At 38.2% G+C, this 21,131-nt stretch overlaps 3 protein-coding genes across 4 annotated transcripts in view; all 3 read left to right on the top strand.

The window, feature by feature from the left end:
- Positions 1-21,131, top strand: part of LOC131790108 (serine/threonine-protein phosphatase 6 regulatory ankyrin repeat subunit B) — a 65,824-nt gene that overhangs the window by 35,603 nt on the left and 9,090 nt on the right. The window contains exons 1-4 of one of the 2 annotated variants that reach the window (XM_066166611.1): positions 14,046-14,696; positions 14,910-14,957; positions 18,417-18,794; positions 20,006-20,179. The exons of the other annotated variant lie outside the window; for it this stretch is intronic. Coding sequence (XP_066022708.1) covers positions 14,141-14,696; positions 14,910-14,957; positions 18,417-18,794; positions 20,006-20,179 — 1,156 coding nt within the window. The 5' untranslated portion in view covers positions 14,046-14,140. Of the gene's footprint in view, positions 1-14,045; positions 14,697-14,909; positions 14,958-18,416; positions 18,795-20,005; positions 20,180-21,131 lie in introns of those variants that run through there. 2 annotated transcript variants of the gene reach the window in all.
- The window catches only part of LOC131787521 (protein argonaute-2-like), a 149,266-nt gene that overhangs the window by 4,254 nt on the left and 123,881 nt on the right, over positions 1-21,131 (top strand). The gene's annotated exons all lie outside the window — the stretch shown is intronic.
- LOC131773695 (serine/threonine-protein phosphatase 6 regulatory ankyrin repeat subunit B-like) lies at positions 112-11,870 on the top strand. Its single transcript, XM_066167272.1, has 6 exons — positions 112-760; positions 964-1,020; positions 1,907-2,284; positions 4,246-4,464; positions 5,399-5,581; positions 9,877-11,870. Exons 1-6 carry the CDS (start codon positions 205-207, stop codon positions 11,868-11,870), a joined length of 3,387 nt encoding a protein of 1,128 aa, XP_066023369.1. The 5' UTR covers positions 112-204.

Below are 21,131 nucleotides of genomic sequence, written 5' to 3' on the forward strand. Positions count from 1 at the left end.
ATTCCCACGTCTCCATGACAACTTTCAAAAAGTTATAACCGTGAAAACAATTTGCTGTTATTCTTAGAGCCGCATTAAATAAAACTGCGAGTGACATGGAACGAAACCTCTTCCGCCATATTGTGAGTTAACATGAAATGCCAAAACCCGAACTGCGCTCGATCGAAATGCTAGTATTTTAGATGCATAGCAACGACAGTTGAAATGTCTTACGTAGAATATAATCACCTTCTTTTTGAGATAAGCCAACGACTCGATCAACTGAACCAACATGAACACCTACTCTTAATGTGTAGAGGGCGTGTGGCGTCAAGACCTGAAGACATTCCCGATGCACTTTCGCTCTTTCGAGAGCTAGAGGATCGAAATAAATTGGCCATTGATCACGTTGAGCTATGGAAAGAGCTCCTAAAAGCGGTCGGAGAATGGCCGTTGTTTGATAAAGTGAGAAAGTTTGAGGACAAAAGGAAAGAATATCAAGAATTGCTTGAACAGATCAGCCGCGCTCTCGACGAAAGCAATCAACTGCAGCAGCTCATTGCTGTCTGCACCGAGAGGGTAACGTTGGAGGAAAATGAAAGAAACTCTCAAACTGCTCGAATTTTGTTTGAAAAACTTGAAGGCCGAGAACTTTTTGAGTTTGGTCGTCTTAAGTTCTTGAAAGAGATTTTATCGAGAATTCAGAGGCGAGATCTGGTGAAGGAAGTTCAAGATTTCGAGACGCGACGAATTGATGAAGATGAATTTGAAAGAAGGAAAGGTAACAATATTTTGGTCCTGTTTAATTCTTATTTAACCGCATTTTTTTGCGGGAAAGTATTTAAGACTCTTTGCTCAAATAATGTCCATCGAGTGAGCATAATATGCCATATATCACCGGATCAGAACTCAACATTTAAATCCAATTCTGTCAGGTTATTGTAATTCTTCTGCCTAATTTGTCATTGAATCTTGCAATTTAAGCGTATGCCGGTAGCATTGTTGCAGCAGCCAGAGTTGTTGGTGGAAGAGCAATCGGAGGTGAGTTAAAATTGGTGGGATTTAAGTGTTGAGCATGAGTAGGGAAGAGTTTCAAACTCCGTAAACAAACCAAAGATCGGAAGCACTCTAAACTAATTAATGCATACTGACGATCTACTATAAAACTATTTTACGGAGATATGAGAAAGTGTGGGTATCTTGCGTACTCGTTAACATGCTCGTGTCGGTGCGTTATATGGTCGAAGTTGCTTCCAATTTCTTCGATGAATCCGAGTCGTGCCCCCAAACTTCGCCAGCGAGGAAATTGTCAATACGATTAAGTTATAATTTAAGGTTTTTTCTGGAGCGTCAATCGGTAAACAGTAGATGTTTATTGCCTACCTTAAAGTTAGGTATGATGTGAAAGAAGCATTTTACTGATAGATGTTTTTCTTCTGGTGCAAAGTTGTTGTGAGACGGTTATAATCCAGTAAGTTTATTTCCTCGCTTCCGATTGGTCCATGCGGATCACCTGGCTGAAATGCTCGCTGAAAGCTGAAGAATACCATTCGAGCGAGATTTCCAAGATTGTACTGTCATATTCCTCAAACATTTAACCATAGGTAAACCAAGTTCGGATAGTCTACTTCTTAGAAAACATAGAAAGACAGACACTTATTCGGACATAATTTGCATCGGACTGCGATTAATTTGGTTTAACCGTGTGATCACGTTGTCTGGGACGGTATGTTTTCTCGTCAACCGCAAAAATGAAAAAGTCAGCAGATTCAAACAATGCAAAACAAAATCCCACGATGTTGGACAATCATAGTCACGCACCTCTCACGGTTCTTTTCCAACTTGTTTACAATGATCTTCGCTAGACTACCACCAAAAATGATTTTAAATATCAACATTCAAAATTTAATTTAGTGCTATTTTTTAGTACTGAACATGAAGACAGTGTGTCGAGTGGCAGCAGCGGGATTAACCTTACTCTCCGTCCGTGCGATTTTGAAAGGGTGGTCAACTTATGATCAGTTAGTCACCGGCTTCCAGAATTGTGTGCTTCCTGCTGGTTCAAGATTGATTGAAGTGGGTCAAGGGTGCGTATGCTTTACAATTCAGGCCGACAATCTCATGGGGCTCACTGCTTTGTGGAACATGTACCAGGATGGCGGGCTCAAGAAACGTCTATTCGATTTTTTTGTGACTGATGAGATGAAGACCCGTGCCGGCGGTGAAGAGAATGTGGAATTGACTGTGACGATTGAAAAAGAAGAATATGAGAAAGCTTACTTTGAGCTTGTTCAAGAAGCTAACGGTGAGTAATTTTATCTGAAGGTGTAGCGAACTGAATTTGAAGAACGCAGAAGGATGTTAATTAAAACAAAGGCGTTTGTTGATATATGTTTGAAATAAAAAACACTGGGGATGTTTTTATTCTGCATCTTTTATACGCTCGCAGGCCGATCTCCTCCGGGGGTCATTGCTTCAGTAGCAAGTTGAAATAAAATACTAGTGTATAGATGTTTTTGTCAAATTCTGCTTTATCAATTAACTGTAATAGGTGATAGGTTATTCAGTGACAAAGGAAGACATATTTCTTGGACCAGTGAATTGTTATAATTATCCTCTTTTAAGCTGAAGGAGTGAGCAATCTACGCACTTGCAACCTCCTTTATTTTGATTTGCCAACTTGGGTTAGTCAATCTCATTGGCTTATTATATTTCCCGCTTAATTTGGTTTGGTTGTTTACTGTAGGAATTTAGCCGTTCAATAACAAGAAAAATAAGTTTAATCGCACAGCTTTGCTGCTGCTTCAACCAAATCAAGTTATGAACAAAGGCTGTTTTAAGTAAATCAGATCACGCAATTAACTGTGGAGTAGAATCATTGTCTCGTTAGACTCGACGTTATCGTTGCTGCGAATTTTTCACTTTTCATTTCCGAAGCATTACCATTAAGGGAGTTAAACTTTGACAGCCCATTCTATTTTCGGTATTCAGGTTAATATTAAAAGATGTTCACTGAAATATCGGACACAAAATATGAAAGAGAATTCATTTCCTTTACTAAATTTCAAATCATGGCGTCCAAATTTGTAGTGAATTTCTTTGGCGGATCTACGGTTGTTCGGGTGGTTCGGCCGAACCTTATAAACTGGAAAAAAAAAAACGTCAAAACACTTGCAGTTTTCAGTTCACGCAAACCTTATTTTGGATATCTTGGGAAAATATTACTTGTTGATCCCATTTAAGAATTTTCCGAGGGATGCATACCCCCGGCCGCTCTTGGATGGTCCTCCTTCGGTGGATATTAGGATGCTAGCGATGTCCTCGTTTAGTATTAAAGATAATTGCATCTCTCTGGTCTCTGGCACTTGATTTTGTATGATGTCGAAATAAGAGGCGAATCAAATACTCACTGTCAACTTTGTCTTTTACTGAAATTTTAGTGAGTTTTGATTAGAATACACACAGGCAGCCCAAGTTCCAGCTGTGAGATGATCATCTTGCGAAATAAGAGTCATGGCCAAATTATAAGAGTTTGTAGAGGAATATATTTACGATCGCTCTCAGGAATAAAAATAATACCATCAAATTCTCAATAAAAATACCTCACCTTACTTCCACAGTGCATCGCTTGTTATCTAACCGCTTACTATGTTGAAAAGAACCCATTTTAGCAAGTTATCATTTCTAGGTTTACATGGGCTTCCCTTATTAGTAGTTGTGCAGTATAGTTGCATTGTGCAGTCCATGCATATACTTATAGCTTGATTTTTTTACTTTGAGATGCACTACTGTACACAAACTTACAAGTAGCTCTTAATAGTATCAATTCTTGCTCCCAGACCAATTTAGGGCAAACTATAAGCAAAGATATACATTTGCATCCCTTGAGCAAACGTATTCAAACATATTAGTAAAAAATAAGTTTTGCACTATATTTGCCTGGTTTTGCACTCCAAGGAAAACTACTATTTTTGCAAAGAGGGTAAAGTTTTCGGAAATTCACGTATGCCCTCAGTGTGCAAGGATTAAGTAAATAAAGAGCACAATGTCGCATTTACATGACATTTGCGCACTAACACCGTTAGAAAAAATCAGCATATTTACAAATTTTTTTGGAAATGTGGTGCAAATTTAGATCACTAAATTTGCTGCATAATTGCTCACTTGGCAAACCCGAGTAAGTCCATTTTTTCGTGTAGGGGAGGGGCTAACCCTCGAAACTTCAACTAAGAAACTCACGGTGGCCTGCAAATTGTCTATTGTTAGGTAATGCGAAGGTGTCAGGAAGAAAATGTGAAGACCCCGATTCAGTGATATCAACAACGCCGAACGAGGATGAAACATTGCAAGTAAAAGTGAAAAGACTAGAGAATGATTTCCAACTTCTAAAGGAGAGAGTGGAGAGTCAAGAGAAACAAATGACTAGACTTTCACGTGAGTTTTTTGAGACAAGGATTACCACGGATATAATTCCAGCTTTGGAAGGTAACTAAATCATGCAAACACTCAAGTTAAGCTTAACAAGATATATATACAGTCAAACCAATATTAAACGGTCACCCACGGGGAATGACGGGGTAGGCGCTTAATACAAGTTAACTGCTAGATACATAGGTATTGGTATGATAAAAACCGAGGAAAAACGCCACTTTATGCCATAACAGACAAATTATTTTGAAAAAACGTACTCAAAAGTACTATTAACATTGATTTTGGGAGATTAACATGGACTGAATTTTACTTGTAAGATTATTCTTAATTAGTGGAGAATTTTCTGGGGGGGGACACATGGTTTTCATGGGGGATCAGTCGTAACCAACATGATATAAAAGGGGGGGTATTGTAGAAAATTATCTGCCATTTTACTGCCACAAAGGGAAGGGGGGTCATAAGAAGACAACAGAGCTTTGCGGGGGGGGGGGGGGTAGTTAGGTAAACTTTTTCGTGTCATAACCAAATTCCTCCAACGAAAGAAAATCTGAGATTCGTTAGAAATGTTTACAACTGAATTGAAACAGATCAGGCCTTTCGAGATTTCATTCCTTACATGCTCGCAAATATCTGTGCTTTACTGAATTTCCTTACTAAGGCTTTTCAGAGACAATGTATTTAGACATTCCAGCCTTGTAATATATCAAATTAGATATGTACATGTGCGCGGAAAATTTGATGATTAAATTGATAAAAGCGAGAGTAGATTATACCAAGAGATTGTTTGTATTCTCTTGATTAGACGTCGACCGCTCGCGGAAAGCTTGCGAGGAGCGCCATAGTTAATTTCTTAAAGTTTTTCTATCTTCAACCTGCTCCCACTGCAAACTGGTTAACATCCAAAAAGCTTCTCAACACATAAATGCATTCCTACTTTAAAATGACATTTTTAGGCAAAAACATGTTGTTTCTTTATGTTTTTTTCTAGTTCAGAATGCCAGTTACGAAAGGTTCGCAGAAAAGACACGGGGTGTTGACGAACACAAATGGAATTTTACCAAAATGTACGTGGAAAGTCTACAGTTTGAGACGAAAAGTTTAATGTCTGAAGCATCTGACAGCGGTATGGGAACTGAAGGAGCACCATCTGAATTTGACGTGGATATCGGTGGTCAGTATCGAAAAGTCAAAATTACCAAGCTTAGTTTCTTTGATAATAACAATAATAATAATAAAACTTTATTTAAACACGATAAGTATTTACCGCCAGAGGTTTGCAGGGTCGTGTTACAATAATATAACGTAAAAAAATATTAATATATAATAGCATCTATAAATTTATTTAAAAATATGAAAAATATGTTCAACTCCTTTTAAATAATACAGCAAAATATCTCAGACACTGCTAAGCAGTCACTCTGGATCCAATAAACACCACCAAACCAATAGTTTATTGATTTCTATTGATATTTATCGAATTAAAAACGACTGCCCAATAGTGATGGTTAAGTCAATCAATCCAATGCGATATTTAAATGTCATATCAAGATTGACTCAACCATGTCTCAAGAATACATGTACATTTCATTATATTTTGGTTTACATCGATCAGTCAAACGATCAAAATTGAAATGTAAGAAATCACGTGACTTAGTTAAAAGTTTACAGAAATGCTTTATACTCGTAGAATCTATGTAAAAAGCTATCATTCTGTTCTTGTTTAGTTTTTGATCTTGTTGTGATGACAGCAAGAAAAACCGTTATCATTCTTCGTGAAATGCTGGAAACCGTGTTTGAAATGTTCTGTATAGAAGGTGAACTTATTCTTTGAATGCCGCAGAACCCTCGAACAAAAAAAGTTATCTTTCAAATCGGCACTCTGAGTCCCAGGTTATCAACGAACACTTTTCGTTCAACTTATCTATGCTAGTTACCATGTTCCCACCAAAAGCGTTGATCCATTTTCTGCATAGAAACACACACAGGAGCCACAATTCCTAACGCTCGAAACGTCAGCTTTGAAACCCTTAACGATGGCCAATTTACGTTAAACTTATCAACTCAGTTGATAATACCAAATTACCATGCTAATTATTATTATTATTACTAGTAATAACCAAAGGTTTAGGAAATGTGGGCGAGGACGATGTATTTTTGGCTATTTGGTTAATGAAAGATTTGGGGGCCCATAGGGAGAAAAGATTTGTTTTGCGGGGTTGAAAATTTAGTCCATGAGGACACCCCCCATGCTCCAATCGCTTTTTCCTCTATTTTGACACTAACAATAGGGTGATTTTAATAAACCTGTGAAACAGTTACCAACACTAGATCATTCCACGAGACACTAGTCCCATTGTTTTGTTTTGCTTAGTTTTAGTAATATGCTGTAATTGTTGTTGTTTCATGGTGTAAAGAAAATCACTGAAGGTTATAAAATACGCGTATTGATCGAGTCAAAATGATTGATGTAATGCAACAATTATTTATTTATTACTGAAACGAAACGACCAATATATGAAGAGATTTCAGATTATTCCAAAATATACTGTATAAACGATCCCGTTCCAAGGACTAAAGGAAGAACAACGCTCCACGCTTCTATGAGATCAAAGACAACAATCTCAGACTATACGCTTGTCAGGTCAAGGACGAACAATACCGCCAACTCTCTCTCTACGCTTGAGGTCAAGGACTAACAGACGAACGACACTCTCGCTACTCGCCTGAGGCGGAATGCGGCCGAGAAATGGCTTCCAACGCGACATGAACGGAACGTCGAATCCAGATATCGACACGCTTGATTTGGATTGGTCGGCGCTGCTGCAATGCGTTAGCTTCACGTGTTCCAAGGTCCAAATTGCACATGATGCGCGTGAGAAAATAGCGTTCTTTGCATTCCATACATTCTTAGTGGTAGACTCACTATTTGAGCAAAAATCGAATCAGGGCCAAACTACACAGCTGCCCGCATGCGTTTGTAAAAGCAACGTTGAGATTAGGATTGCTTGCTCCTCTTGTCGCTCGCAGTTATTATTATTATTATTATTATCATCATTGTTATTATTATTATTATTATTATGCCGTATAGAGCCGCTCAATTTGCGAAGCGAGCAAGCTGCGAGATACGATACCTTGAATTATATAACTGAAAAATGGAATGGAAGAACGGTGGATCGGCATAAAGACGGAATATCCTAAAAGCGGAATGCCGTTTTGTATGAAGAAAAATGTCTCAAAAAATGGAATAGCAATAAAATAATAAGAAGGATAAGTAACATTGTTGGGGCTCAGAGGATAGGGGAGCCATAAGGCTTTTGAGCGAACCCCAGTAAAACTATATTCTTTCGTCATTATACAACCTCTAGTTCTTTCTCTAGTTTTTTTTTTCTTTTCTTTTCCCGTTAATGAAGCAGTAGAAACCGACAAAGAGGTTATTGCAAATTTGTTCTGCAAATTCTTCACTGATGTTGCGCGATCTCTAAAAAGAAAGATCTTCCCTCTTTGCAATTTTGTCTGGAAAAGGCCCCTTACAATAGACACCCAACAGCCGCTAGAGAACTTTGAGTTTAGATCAGTCTCGGAAAAGGTTGTCTTTAATGCATTAAAGAGCCTTAAGAGAAATAAGTCCTCTGGCCTTGACAACTTTCCTTCTGGAATGTTAAAGGACTCTGCTGATATAATAGCCAAGCCTCTCACGCATATAATTAACCTGTCTCTCGCAACAGGGTCTGTACCTACTGACTGGAAAGCGGCTAAAATTGTACCACTTTTTAAATCTGGTTCAATGGCCGAAATCGACAATTATAGGCCTATTTCAATACTTCCTTCAATGTCAAAGATCCTGGAGAAAGTGGTATTTAAGCAGCTGATGGCTCATTTTGAACAGAATGGTCTACTTTCTCATTTTCAGTACGGCTTCCGTCGCATGCGCTCTACTGAACTGGCCGTTACTCATCTTACCGATGCTATCAGAAGAGAAGGTGAGAATGGTAACCTGACAGGCTGTGTTTTCATCGATCTATCCAAGGCGTTTGACACCATCAGTCACTCTGGCCTCCTGAGCAAGCTTTCAACTTACGGAGTTCGTGGAACAGAACTCGCATGGTTCACTGATTACCTTTTCTGCAGATCACAAGTTGTCCAATATAAAGGCGTGCTATCAGAACCTCAACCCATTCTCACAGGTGTTCCTCAGGGAAGTATCCTGGGTCCTATCTTATTCATTATCTTTTTCAACGATGTACATAAACCGCTTCAACACTCGAAGATTATCACTTATGCCGACGATTCAGTCATCTATACCTCTTCTAAAGATATTGATACTATACAGAGAAGCCTTAGCGAGGATATGAATAACCTGTGCGAGTGGTTTAAAGACAACGAACTGATCATTAACCTAAAAAAGGATAAGACGGAGTCTATGTTATTTGGAACAGCTAAAAGAATCAACCTTCAAGACAAGGAACTTAAACTTTCTGCTAATGGGTCACTCATCAATAATACCTCTACCTATAAGTACTTAGGTGTTCACCTTGACTCATCACTAAACCTCGCATCACATTTTGACCGAATCTATAAAAAAGCTGCAACCAGAATCAATCTCTTGCGATCAATTCGTCCTTTGATCGACCAAAAGTGTGCAGAATCGATCTATAACACTATGATCGCACCTATCTTTACCTATTGCGGAACACTTGGTCTTAGCTTTCCGGATTACCGAAAGGAAATGATAAAGAACATCGAACGACGAGGCTTTAAAGTTATCGGCAATAGTTCTTTTAATCCCCCATCCGTGAACAATTTGATCAAGCGTAAAAGCTGTCTGTTTGTTTTCGACTGTCTCCTGAATAATGTTTGCACACCCTTTAAGAACTACTTCGAAAGGCTGGTTCATTCTAAGGCCACTAGGAATAACGGTATATCAGTGAAATTACCCAAAGTTCGTTTAGAATTTGGTAAAAAGAGCTTCTATTACCAAGGAGCAAAGACTTTCAACAACCTGCCTGCTGAACTAAGGTCGTTAGATTCGAGACTGAAATTTAAGAACAAATTGCGAGATTATTTTAGTTAAATTCTATCTAAACGTGGTTATAGGTATCCTTTTCAGAGCATTTTTATTTAATTTTTAATTTTTTTCATTTTATTGTATGCTTTTCTAGACCTTAAGATCAATGATTATATCTTGTTAAATTTTATTTTATTTATTTATTTATTATTTTTGACAGGACCCCAAGGACAACAGTGTTACACACTGATGGGTTTTTCAATCCTGTATAAAAATTCGTTATTATTATTATTATTATTATTATTATTTCAATACTCTAAAAATTGTTTTATATCAGAAGCCAAATGCAATCTTTGACTGTCTATTTTTATATATTGAGTATAAACGTTCGTATTATGACAAAATACGGAGAGGTATGTCTCTTCTCCTGTGAAATTTTTTTCATTTATCTTTTCTTTCAGATAAACGTAACACTCAGACGATAGCAGGCGACGATTGGAACTCACTGTCATCAGCTGTGCAGACTGGCAATTTTGCCATCATCGAGGATATGTTGTCACGTGGCCTGGATATCAACACAAAAAATAACGATGGTAATACGGCTTTAATTTTAGCTGCTTCGACTGGCAAAATAGATGCCGTAAATTACCTCTTAGACAAAGGAGCTGATCCCTTTATTGAAGGCCGCTCTGGCATTACTCCACTGCACGTCGCCTCAAAGGATGATAATGTCACCATCATCGAGACACTAATGTCACGTGGTCTAGATGTCGATCTAAAAGATAGTGGAGGAAGGACACCATTGATGTTGGCTGCAGCTAGTGGCAAGATTGAAGCTGTAAATTATCTTTTAGACAAAGGAGCCGATCCCTATATTAGAAACCAGTCAGGAAGAAATTCACTGCTCACCGCTTCAGTGGATGGTAATGTCACCATCATCGAGAAACTAATGTCACGTGGTCTAGATGTCGATTCAAAAGATAGTGAAGGAAGTACACCATTGATATGGGCTGCAGTTTGTGGCAAGATTGAAGCTGTAAATTATCTTTTAGACAAAGGAGCCGATCCCTGTATTAGAAACCTGTCAGGAGTAACTTCTCTGCACGCCGCTTCAACGGGGGATAATGTCACGATCATCGAGAAACTAATGTCACGTGGTCTAGATGTCGATTCAAAAGATAGTGAAGGAAGTACACCATTGATGTATGCTACATTTCGTGGCAAGATTGAAGCTGTAAATTATCTTTTAGACAAAGGAGCCGATCCCTCTATTAGAAACCAGTCAGGAATAAATTCACTGCACGCCGCTTCACAGGGTGGTAATGTCACCATCATCGAGAAACTAATGTCACGTGGTCTAGATGTCGATTCAAAAGATAGTGAAGGAAGTACACCATTGATGTTGGCTGCAGTTTGTGGCAAGATTGAAGCTGTAAATTATCTTTTAGACAAAGGAGCCGATCCCTCTATTAGAGACCAGTCAGGAATAAATTCACTGCACGCCGCTTCACAGGATGGTAATGTCACCATCATCGAGAAACTAATGTCACGTGGTCTAGATGTCGATTCAAAAGATAGTACAGGATGGACACCATTGATGTGGGCTGCAGCTTATGGCAAGATTGAAGCTGTAAATTATATTTTAGACAAAGGAGCCGATCCCTCTATTAGAAGCCAGTCAGGAAGAAATTCACTGCACGCCGTTTCAGAGAGTGGTAATGTTGCCATCATCGAGAAACTAATGTCACGTGGTCTAGAGATCGATCTAAAAGATAATAGAGGAAAGACACCATTGATGTTGGCTGCAGCTTTTGGCAAGATTGATGCTGTAAATAAACTTTTAGACAAAGGAGCCGATCCCTGTATTAGAGACCAGTCAGGAAGAAATTCACTGCATGCCGTTTCAGAGAGTGGTAATGTTGCCATCATCGAGAAACTAATGTCACGTGGTCTAGAGATCGATCTAAAAGATAATAGAGGAAAGACATCATTGATGTTGGCTGCAGCTTTTGGCAAGATTGAAGCTGTAAATAATCTTTTAGACAAAGGAGCCGATCCCTGTATTAGAGACCAGTCAGGAAGAAATTCACTGCATGCCGTTTCAGAGAGTGGTAATGTTGCCATCATCGAGAAACTAATGTCACGTGGTCTAGAGATCGATCTAAAAGATAATAGAGGAAAGACATCATTGATGTTGGCTGCAGCTTTTGGCAAGATTGAAGCTGTAAATAATCTTTTAGACAAAGGAGCCGATCCCTGTATTAGAGACCAGTCAGGAAGAAATTCACTGCACGCCGCTTCAATGTTCGGTAATGTCGCCATCATCACAAAAATGCTGTCACTTGGTTTGGATGTTAATTCAAAAGATTTTGCAGGTCTCACACCGTTAAAAATCGCAAAAAAATATGGCAAAACTGAGGCCGTAACCTTCCTACTTAGCAAGGGAGGACAATAGTTTTTATTTCTTGCTGCTCCTTTTAAAAACTTCGTTCAGGTCCTTAGTCGCGAAAAGAAACGATTGATAAATTTTACAATATTGAGAAAGACTGGATAATAATTAATTCATAATACCGCGAGAGAAGGAACAAATCTAGGAAGGCCTATCGATTCCCTCTTTGATTGTATAAAATAGATCACCTGCACACGATATCATCACAAATTTAACCATTTACACCCTAACATCAGTATTCATATTCTCCATACTGTTCTCTATACATTTCCTGAGGTGCTGACAGGGAGAATTAGCTGAACGATCAAGAGCTTATGTAGTTGTTGATCATTTCCGTTATTCTCATGACCTTAATGTGTGATTCAAGGGTGATATTGTAAGGACAAATTAGATGCTAGTCACTGTAAGGGGTTAAAGGGTTAAGTTCAAACTCTTTACCCTTCAGGCTTCTGTCATCAAGTTGTAGTTTATTTCATTCAATCATATATTAACTCAAATGTAGAGCTTTAACCCTTTCACTCCCAAGATCTCATCAGTAATTCTCCTTACTGTCGTTCATACAACTCTTTTGATGTTAATTTAGAGAATTTGGTATTGGATCAATCAATATTTCCTTTGTTGATATTTTTCTTTATTCTCATAACTTGTCTCTTTGATATTGTATTAATGCTGTAAGGAGAAATTCTGTCTTGGTTACTTATGGGAGTTAGAGAGTTAAAACTGTCCCATCGAGGAATCAAGAGCTCTTTCAAAAACCCCTTTAACCTGGTACTCTGGAACTTTGTATCATAGTTGTTTTATGATTCTTAATAAGATGCGTATTTTAAGATAAGAACTGCAGTACACTGTTATTTGTTATCACCAAACTCAATGTAGAGTAGTGTGTTTGGATGTTTTAACATTCCCATATAATTCAGTTATATATTCGTTATGCATTTCTAAACTTTAGTCTTAAGTATCAGTATTTCTTAAAAATATGTAGATGATGAAGCATTCTTTTCTTATATTCCAAAGTGGAACTTCTATCAAGTTTTAGACTGACAGGCCATTACATTAGTGATTAAGGCTATTATATCATTGGGACTATACTCTCTATACTTTTATCGTAATACATTGCTGGATCCTAGGAGTGACAATGGCTTTATTTCAAAGATATGAACAGAAGTTATTATGACAATCAAGTGAAAAATTGTAAGTTCAATTCTAGTCCTTGAAAAGTGACAAATGCCATTTGGATGATCACACCACATGGCTGAATGTTCTCCTTGGTTAGACGCTTATTAATGTGTTTTTTTTAATGTTGTCTTGTGATACGGCTGGGAGACTTTTCAGTTATGAGACAATGTTTTATTTGTAATGAATTGGCAACTTTAAAAATGTAGTAGATTAAAAACATAACATTTAAATTGATGTTCTTTTTTTTAGTAAATAACTTAGTAAATGGCCTAGTTCGATAAATGCAAGAGGTAAAAATTGTAACTGCCACTTTACTTCACGTTCAAGCCCTTCCCCCACCCTCCTCCCCCCTCTCTCCCCCTTCCCCCCCTCCCCCTTCCCCCCCCCCGCCATTCGCCCTTATCTCGTGGGGAACTTATTATTGATCCCAAAATATGCAAGGAGGTTTTTGAGAATAATCAAATGGTCCTCTCATATGAAGACAATTGTTTAATCTTTGCAACCTTTGATTTGTCACAAAACTGTCCATTTGTAGTTTTACAGCACAACGGGAGATAATAAAAGAATGGAATTATTTTCAAAACAAGATAAGGCGATGACCTCGTTCAGGAGAAGGCGGCTATTCTTTTCAATGAATAAAGGGGGGTACGCCTCTAAAATAAACTGTGGAGCAGCGTTTGTGGGAGAGTATAACAGGGTAATCAAGTTCTATCAACTGAGTTGATAACGTAAATTGGCCACCGTAAATAGTTTAAAAGCTGAGCGTTAGCCCTTCGTCATTCACTCGTTCGAAAAAAAGTTTTTTGTGTTTGATCAAAAGCACGATGTATCTCACACCTGTGATTGTATGCTAAGTAATTTTTTAGGGCTCGAAAGGGGACTTCATGAACGGAGTAAGCACTTCACAGTCCCAAGTCCGATCCAAGATTCATCTCTGGACCAAAGTGATGACTGTGACGTAATCCGATTGTGTGTAAACATAACCACTGTGCGTGATATGAAATTCTTCCGCCATATTGTGAATTTACAGGAACTGCCAAAAACCGAACTGCGTTCCATCGAAATGCGAGTATTTTAGATGCATAGCAACGACAGTTGAAATGTCTTACGTAGAATATAATCACCTTCTTTTTGAGATAAGCCAACGACTCGATCAACTGAACCAACATGGACATTTACTCTTCATGTGCAGAGGGCGTGTGGCGTCTAGACCTGAAGACATTCCTGATGCACTTTCGCTCTTTCGAGAGCTAGAAGAACAAAATAATTTGGCCATTGATCAGGTTGAGCTATTGACAGAACTCCTAAAAGGAGTCGGAGAATGGTCGTTGTTTCAGAAAGTGAGAAAGTTCGAGGACAAAAGGAAAGAATACAAAGAATTACTTAAACAGATCAGCCGCGCTCTCGACGAAAGCAATCAACTGCAGCGGCTTATTTCCGCCTGCACCGCGAGGGAAACGTTGGAGGAAAATGAAAGAAACACTCAAACTGCTCGAATTTTCTTCGAAAAACTTGAACGTCGAGGACTTTTTGAGTTTGGTCGTCTTGATTTCTTGAAAGGGATTTTATCGCAAACTGAGAGGCAAGATCTAGTGAAGAAAGTTCAGGATTTCGAGAAGCGACGAATTGACGAGGATGAATTTGAAAGAAGGAAAGGTAACAATTATTTGGTCCTCTGCAATTCACATTTTCCCGCATTTTTTGCGGGAAAGTATCGGATAGTCTGCTAAAATATGTCCATCGATTGACCATAATATGCTGTATTGATCAGAAATCAACATTTAAATCCAACTCTGTCACTTTATTATAATTCTCCTGCACAATTTGTTATTTAATCTAACAACGTGTTATTGAATCTTACAATTTAAGCCCAAGCCGGTAGCATTGTCGCAGCAGCCAGAGTTGTTAGTGGAAGAGGTGAGTTAAAAGTGGTGTGATTTAATTGTTAAGCATTAGAAAGGAAGAGTTCCAAACTCCATAAACAAACCAAAGTTCTGAAGCACTCTAAATCAGTTATGTATTTCCGACGATCTACCATAAAACTATTTTACGGAGATATCAGAAAGTGTGGCTATCTAACGTACACGTGAACATGCTCGCGTCGGTGGGTTATATGTTCGAAGTTGTTTCCAATTTGTACGATGAGTCCGAGTCGTGCCCCTAAAATTGGCCAGCGAGGAAATTGCAGGGCGTGAAATTAATTTTTTTTCTGATAGCCACTTGGCCCCTAAATTCTTCAAAGTGGTAGCCAATTCGAAAAAAGTTGGTCACCATTTGCGAAGACGAACAAAACCTTTTCTTACGCTGTTAGCGTTCGAGATAGATCCTCCAAAATTAAGTTAGGGAAAAGATCTTTAACGTTCTACAAAGTGGACACTAGGATGGATGGTATAAAACGTTCAAGCTCACCTAAATCCAGGATGGCGTCTGGTTATCAATCAAGATGCATGTGCTGCGTTTTGGAAACAATCTTAACGAGGAAGTTTGCTGCGGATTTATCATTGCAAATATTTTTACTCACAATATCTCTCGGTAAGGTTATGATGAAACATTCTAGTCGCCAATTTGGCGACTAGTTTTCAGGATTTGGTCGTCAAAGTGAGAAATTTTGTCGCATTGGCGCCTGTATTAGGCGCAATTTCACGCCCTGAATTTTCAAGACCTCGGTGGCCCACAACTGTCACGGCAAAACAAAATTAACTCACGGCAAAACAAAATTTACTCACGGCAAAACAAAGAAACGAGTTGGTCAGCGGTCGGTCAGCGGTTGTTATTTGCATCTGAAATGGTACGTCATGTAATAGTAAACAAACGAAATGGCGACCTTTGTTGCTAAGAATAGTGGTGGGGTGAAAAAGAAGCCAATGATAATCTTAAAAGAGTTTATATTTATTCTTTTTAGTTTCAACAAGCAGCGCCACCGACTGGCAGGCGTGCGAGGGTTCACTAAGAAATAAGAGAACAACCTTCGTTTTTCGTAAAATTGTAATTTACAATCCTTGAACTTGAAAACAATCCGAAGATTCATTAAAATTATCATTTACTCCAAAGCGCTCAGAGTTTACAGGTGTTCATAAGCTTTTTCTGTTATGGCGTGAGATTGGGGACATAATCGATCATTACATTTCGTATCGTGTGTTTTTTCTGTGTGAAGCAACAAAGGTGCCGGCGACTGACGAAATTACAGGTTAACACGAAAATCAAATAACACCTAAACAAATAATTTTGGCTAGCGATTTTCAGTGAATTTTTAAAGAACAATTTTCTTTTAAGCTTCAAGACAATTTGAAGATTCAAAATAAATATTACGTACTAAAATGCGAAAGTCATACACCACACAATTGATAAATAGGCCTGAAATGAAATTCTATCTTGTTCTCGATTATACGTTGCCTAGCACGTGACCAAAATCTACCCAGGCGGAAATCCAAAATGACGGTGGCAGTCTAGGCTTACTTATATCACTCAAAACTCGTTCCCGTTTGTCTCATTTAATAAATAGGGAATCATTAATGTTTTCATTTAGACAGTATTACCTTGATTTTCCAATATTTACAATGATAGACAGTAAATTTCACTTTTCACCCACATTTACTTCCAACCTTTTCTTTTGAACCAGAAAAAAAAATGATATGATTTTTTTGAAATGAACACATGACATCTCCACCCTTGTCAAATGTAATAGCATGATCATTTCAATTGTAATGCCTTCTTATCCCAACGTTACTTTGTTTCTTTGCTACAACAGCGAACACTGAACTACTGCTCGTACTCTAAATATGACAATAGACCACAAATTTCCCTAAACCTGATAACATTAAACATAATTCAAAAACTCATGTAAGTCATCTGTCAATTCACGAGTTTGCTCACAGAGCACTTTGATTCGAGCTCACGAAGTTCTGCTCCGCGTGTGGCTCGGTAGTAGATGAAGATGCAAACTTTTGTAAAAGCTGTGGTAGAGGTACGTTTCTTAATTTAAAGTGTTCGTATTTGCATTTTTTTAGTTCCAAATAACGATAGGCGTGAGAAGACACTGCTACAAACTAGCTGATTAGCACATGTCTGGGAAAAAAAAATGTAGCTTACACCTCTAATATTCAGAGGAAACTTTACTTTAAACAGTGCTATTTCCTTAAGTCTGTTTAACATCAATAAAACTCAAGATAAATGATTTTGGAAATAATCAGGAATGTTTTGGCCTTTAACCTCGTGCTCTCTGACTGTTTGCAGGCGTACAGTATTTTCCACCTGTTGAAAAATCCCTATTTCATCAAGGCCTATACATTATGAATGTTTTCTTTTTACTCACAGGCTACATGCACAATCTTATTCCAGACACGTGCTAATCAGCTTATTTGTAAGTGTCAGTGTCTCAGTGTCTTCTCACGCCTATCGTTATTTGGAACGAAAGGAAATGCAAGTACGAACACTTTAAATTAAGAAACGTACCTCTACCACAGCTTTTTCAAAAGTTTGCATCTTCATCTACTTCCGAACCACACGCGGAGCAAAACATCGTAAGCTCGAGAAATGGCGGTTTTTCGAGCGAGCAGTGTGTTACTGTTACACGACGTAACATTTCAGACGCAAATAACAACCGCTGACCAACTCGTTTTCTTTGTTTAGCCGAGGGTAAATTTTGTTTTGCCGTGAGTTAATTTTGTTTTGCCGTGAGTTAATTTTGTTTTGCCGTGAATTAATTTTGTTTTGCCGTGAGTAAAGTTTGTAGTGCCGTGACTTTCTGTTTTGCCGTGACAGTTGTGGGCCACCGTACAAGACGGATAAGTAATATATTTTAAATTTTTTTCAGGAGCGTCCATCAATAAACACCAGCTGTTTATTTTCGTCCTAAAATTTAGGTATTATGTAAGCAAAGCATTTTATTGATGGATGTTTTTCTTCTGGTACAACGTTGTTGTAAGACGGTTATAATCCATTAAGTTTATTTGCTCGCTTCCAATTGGTCCATACGCATCACGTGGCTACAATGCTCGCTGAAAGCTAAAGAATACCATTCGAGCGAGATTTCGAAGATTCCACAGCCATGTTCTCCAAAAGTGAATGCATAGGTAAACCATGTTCGGATAGTCTGCTTCTTAGAAAACATAGAAAGACACAGACACTTATTCGGACATAATCTGCATCGGACTACGATTAATTTGGTTTAACGTTGTGATCAGGGTGCCATGGAAGGTATGTTTTCTCGTAAATCGCAAAAATGAAAAAATAATCAGATTTAAACAATGCAAAACAAAATCTCTCGATGTTGGAAAGTCATATTCCCGCACCTCTCACTTGTCTTCCAGATTTTTTACCACCAAAAATGATTGAAATATCAACATTCAAAATTAAATTTAGTGCTTTTCCTTTTAGTACTGAACATGAAGACAGTGTGTGGAGTGGCAGCAGTGGGAATAACCTTACTCACTGTCCGTGAGATTTTGACTCGCTGGTCAAATTATGATCAGTTAGTCACCAGCTTCCAGAAATGTGTGCTTCCTGCTGGTTCAAGATTGATTGAAGTGGGTCAAGGGTGCGTATGCTTTAAAATTCAGGTCGACAATCTCATGGGGCTAACTGCTTTGTGGAACATGTACGAGGATGGCACGCTCAAGGAACGTTTATTCGACTTTTTTGTGACTGATGAAATGAAGACCCGTGCCGGTGGTGAAGAGAATGTGGAATTGACTGTGACGATTGAAAAAGAAGAATATGAGAAAGCTTACTTTGAGCTTGTTCAAGAAGCTGACGGTGAGTAATTTTATTTGAAGGTGTAGTGAACTAAATTTGAAGAACGCAGAAGGATGTTGATTAAAACAAAGGCGTTTGTCGATACATATTTAAAATAAAAAACACTAGGGATCTTTTCATTATACATCTTTTGTTTTCTCGCAAGCCGATCTCCTCCGAGGTCATTGCTTCAGTAGCGAAGTTAGAAAAAAAAATTGGTGTATGGATTGCTCGATTTTGGCTCAATCCGTAAACAACTTTTTTGTCAAATTTTGCTTTATAAATTAACAGTAATAGATCAAAGGTTATTGAATAGCGAAGGAAAACCTATTTCTTAGACCAGTCAATTGCAGTAAGTATCCTCTTTCAAGCTGAAGCAGTGCATGCATGAGCAATCTACGCACTTGCAATCTCCTTCATTTTGATTTTGCAACTTGGGCTCGTCAGTGTTATTGGCTCATTATATTTCCCGCTTAATTTTGTTTTGGTTGTTGAACTGTAGGAATTTAGCTGTTTAGTAACAAGAAGAATAGGTTTGATCGCACAACTTTGCTGCTGCTTCAACCAAATTAACTTATGAACAAGGGCTGTTTTAAGTGAATCATATAAATATGTATATTTTTTTGGCCACACAATTAACTGTGGAATAGGATCATTGCCTTGTTCGACTCGACGTTATCGTTGCTGGGAATTTTTCACTTTTCATTTTTGAAGCATTACCATTAAGAGAATTAAACTTTGACAGCCCGTTCTATTTTCGGTATTCAGGTTAATATTCAATCAGTGAAATATCGGACACGAACTATGGAAGAGAATTCAGTTCCTTTAATTGTAAACCATGGCGTCCAGATTTGTAGTGAATTTCTATGGCAGATCTACGCCGGGTTGTTCGATCGGGTGGTTCGGCCGAACCTCCTAAACTGAAATGAAAACGATAAAACACTTGTAGTTTTTCACAGAAATCTTAAATTGGATACCCTGGGAAAATATTACTTGTTGATCCCATTTCAGAATTTTCCAAGGGATGCATACCCCCCGTCGCTCTTAGATGGTCCGCTTTCAGTGGACATTTATCTGAACTCCCCTTCACTAAATCCTGCATCTTCCCCTTATCGTGTGTGCGTGTGTGCGTGGGTGTGCGTGTGCGTGGGTGTGCGTAGGTGTCTGTGTGTCAGGTATGAAAACTACAATAGATCTACAAATAATCAAAATGATCGTCTGACCACCGTTAGGTAACCAGAAGCGACCTCTGGAACGAGGTGTTCGTAGGCACTCCAACTCAGTGCTATCCCTCCCACCCAGAACAGCTGAAAATTCTCTGATAACAATACAACTTAAGAACCAAGTCAAGTTTCTGGAGGAAAGAATAGAAGCTGTAGAGACTCAAATGGTTCGATCTGAGAAAGGTAACTATGCAATTAAAGGATTTGTTTCTCTAGCTATGCGAGAAAGGATAGTAAATGGTAAAATGTCACAATCTGATTAAAAAGTAAACGAATATCTCTATCGGCTCTAATATAGAGGAAGTACCATGCCAAAAAAATAAAGTAAAAACTGTAATATTTTAGGTGCCAAATCTTCGATCCACTGACCAATCTATTGGATACAAAACGGTTTCTAAGTTTTATTCATTAGATCTGCTAATTCTCTGGAACCATCTGTTAAATAATGTTATCGGTTATTTTGTTAAATCGCCAATGTGAGCATAAAGGGCTATATTGGTGATAGATTCCTCACTGATTTGATTTATTCTGGGTGTCGCTGCTGATATTACTAGCCCTGTATATTAAGCACTTAGAAGATGCGTTTAATTAGGATGCGAGCGATGTCATCGTTTATTATTAAAGATAACATCTCTCCGGTCTCTTGCACTCGATTTTGTATTATGTCTAAATAAGAGGCAACGCAAATACTCACAGTCAACTATGTCCTTCACCAACTGAAATTTTGTGAGTTTTGATCAGAATACGTACAGGCAAACCGAGCTCCAGCTGTGTGATGATCATCTTGCGAAATAAGAGTCATGGCCAAATTATAAGAGTTTTTATGGGAATGTTTACGATGGCTCTTAGGAACAAAAAAAGAAAGTCAAAATCTCTTTAAAAAAAACCTCACCCTACTTTCACAGTGCATCGCTTGTTATCTGATCGCTTACTATGTTGAAAAGAACCCATTTTAGCAAGTTATCCATTTCTAGGTTTACTTAGGCTTCTGTTATGAGTAATTGTACAGTAGTTGTATTGTGCAATCCATGCAGATACTAATATAGCTTGATTTTTTTTTACTCTGAGATGCACTACTGTAAACAAACTTACATGTAGCACTTATTGGTATCAATTCTTGCTCCTACACCAATTC

This window comes from Pocillopora verrucosa, chromosome 5 (genome assembly GCF_036669915.1).
Source record: "Pocillopora verrucosa isolate sample1 chromosome 5, ASM3666991v2, whole genome shotgun sequence".
NCBI lineage: Eukaryota > Metazoa > Cnidaria > Anthozoa > Scleractinia > Pocilloporidae > Pocillopora > Pocillopora verrucosa.

Coding starts and splice junctions, on each gene's coding strand:
- LOC131773695 (XM_066167272.1), top strand. CDS start 205: ATGTCTTACGTAGAATATAATCACCTTCTTTTTGAGATAAGCCAACGA. Junction 2,285..4,245: donor GCTTGTTCAAGAAGCTAACG/GTGAGTAATTTT, acceptor GTCTATTGTTAG/GTAATGCGAAGGTGTCAGGA. Junction 5,582..9,876: donor ATTTGACGTGGATATCGGTG/GTCAGTATCGAA, acceptor CTTTTCTTTCAG/ATAAACGTAACACTCAGACG.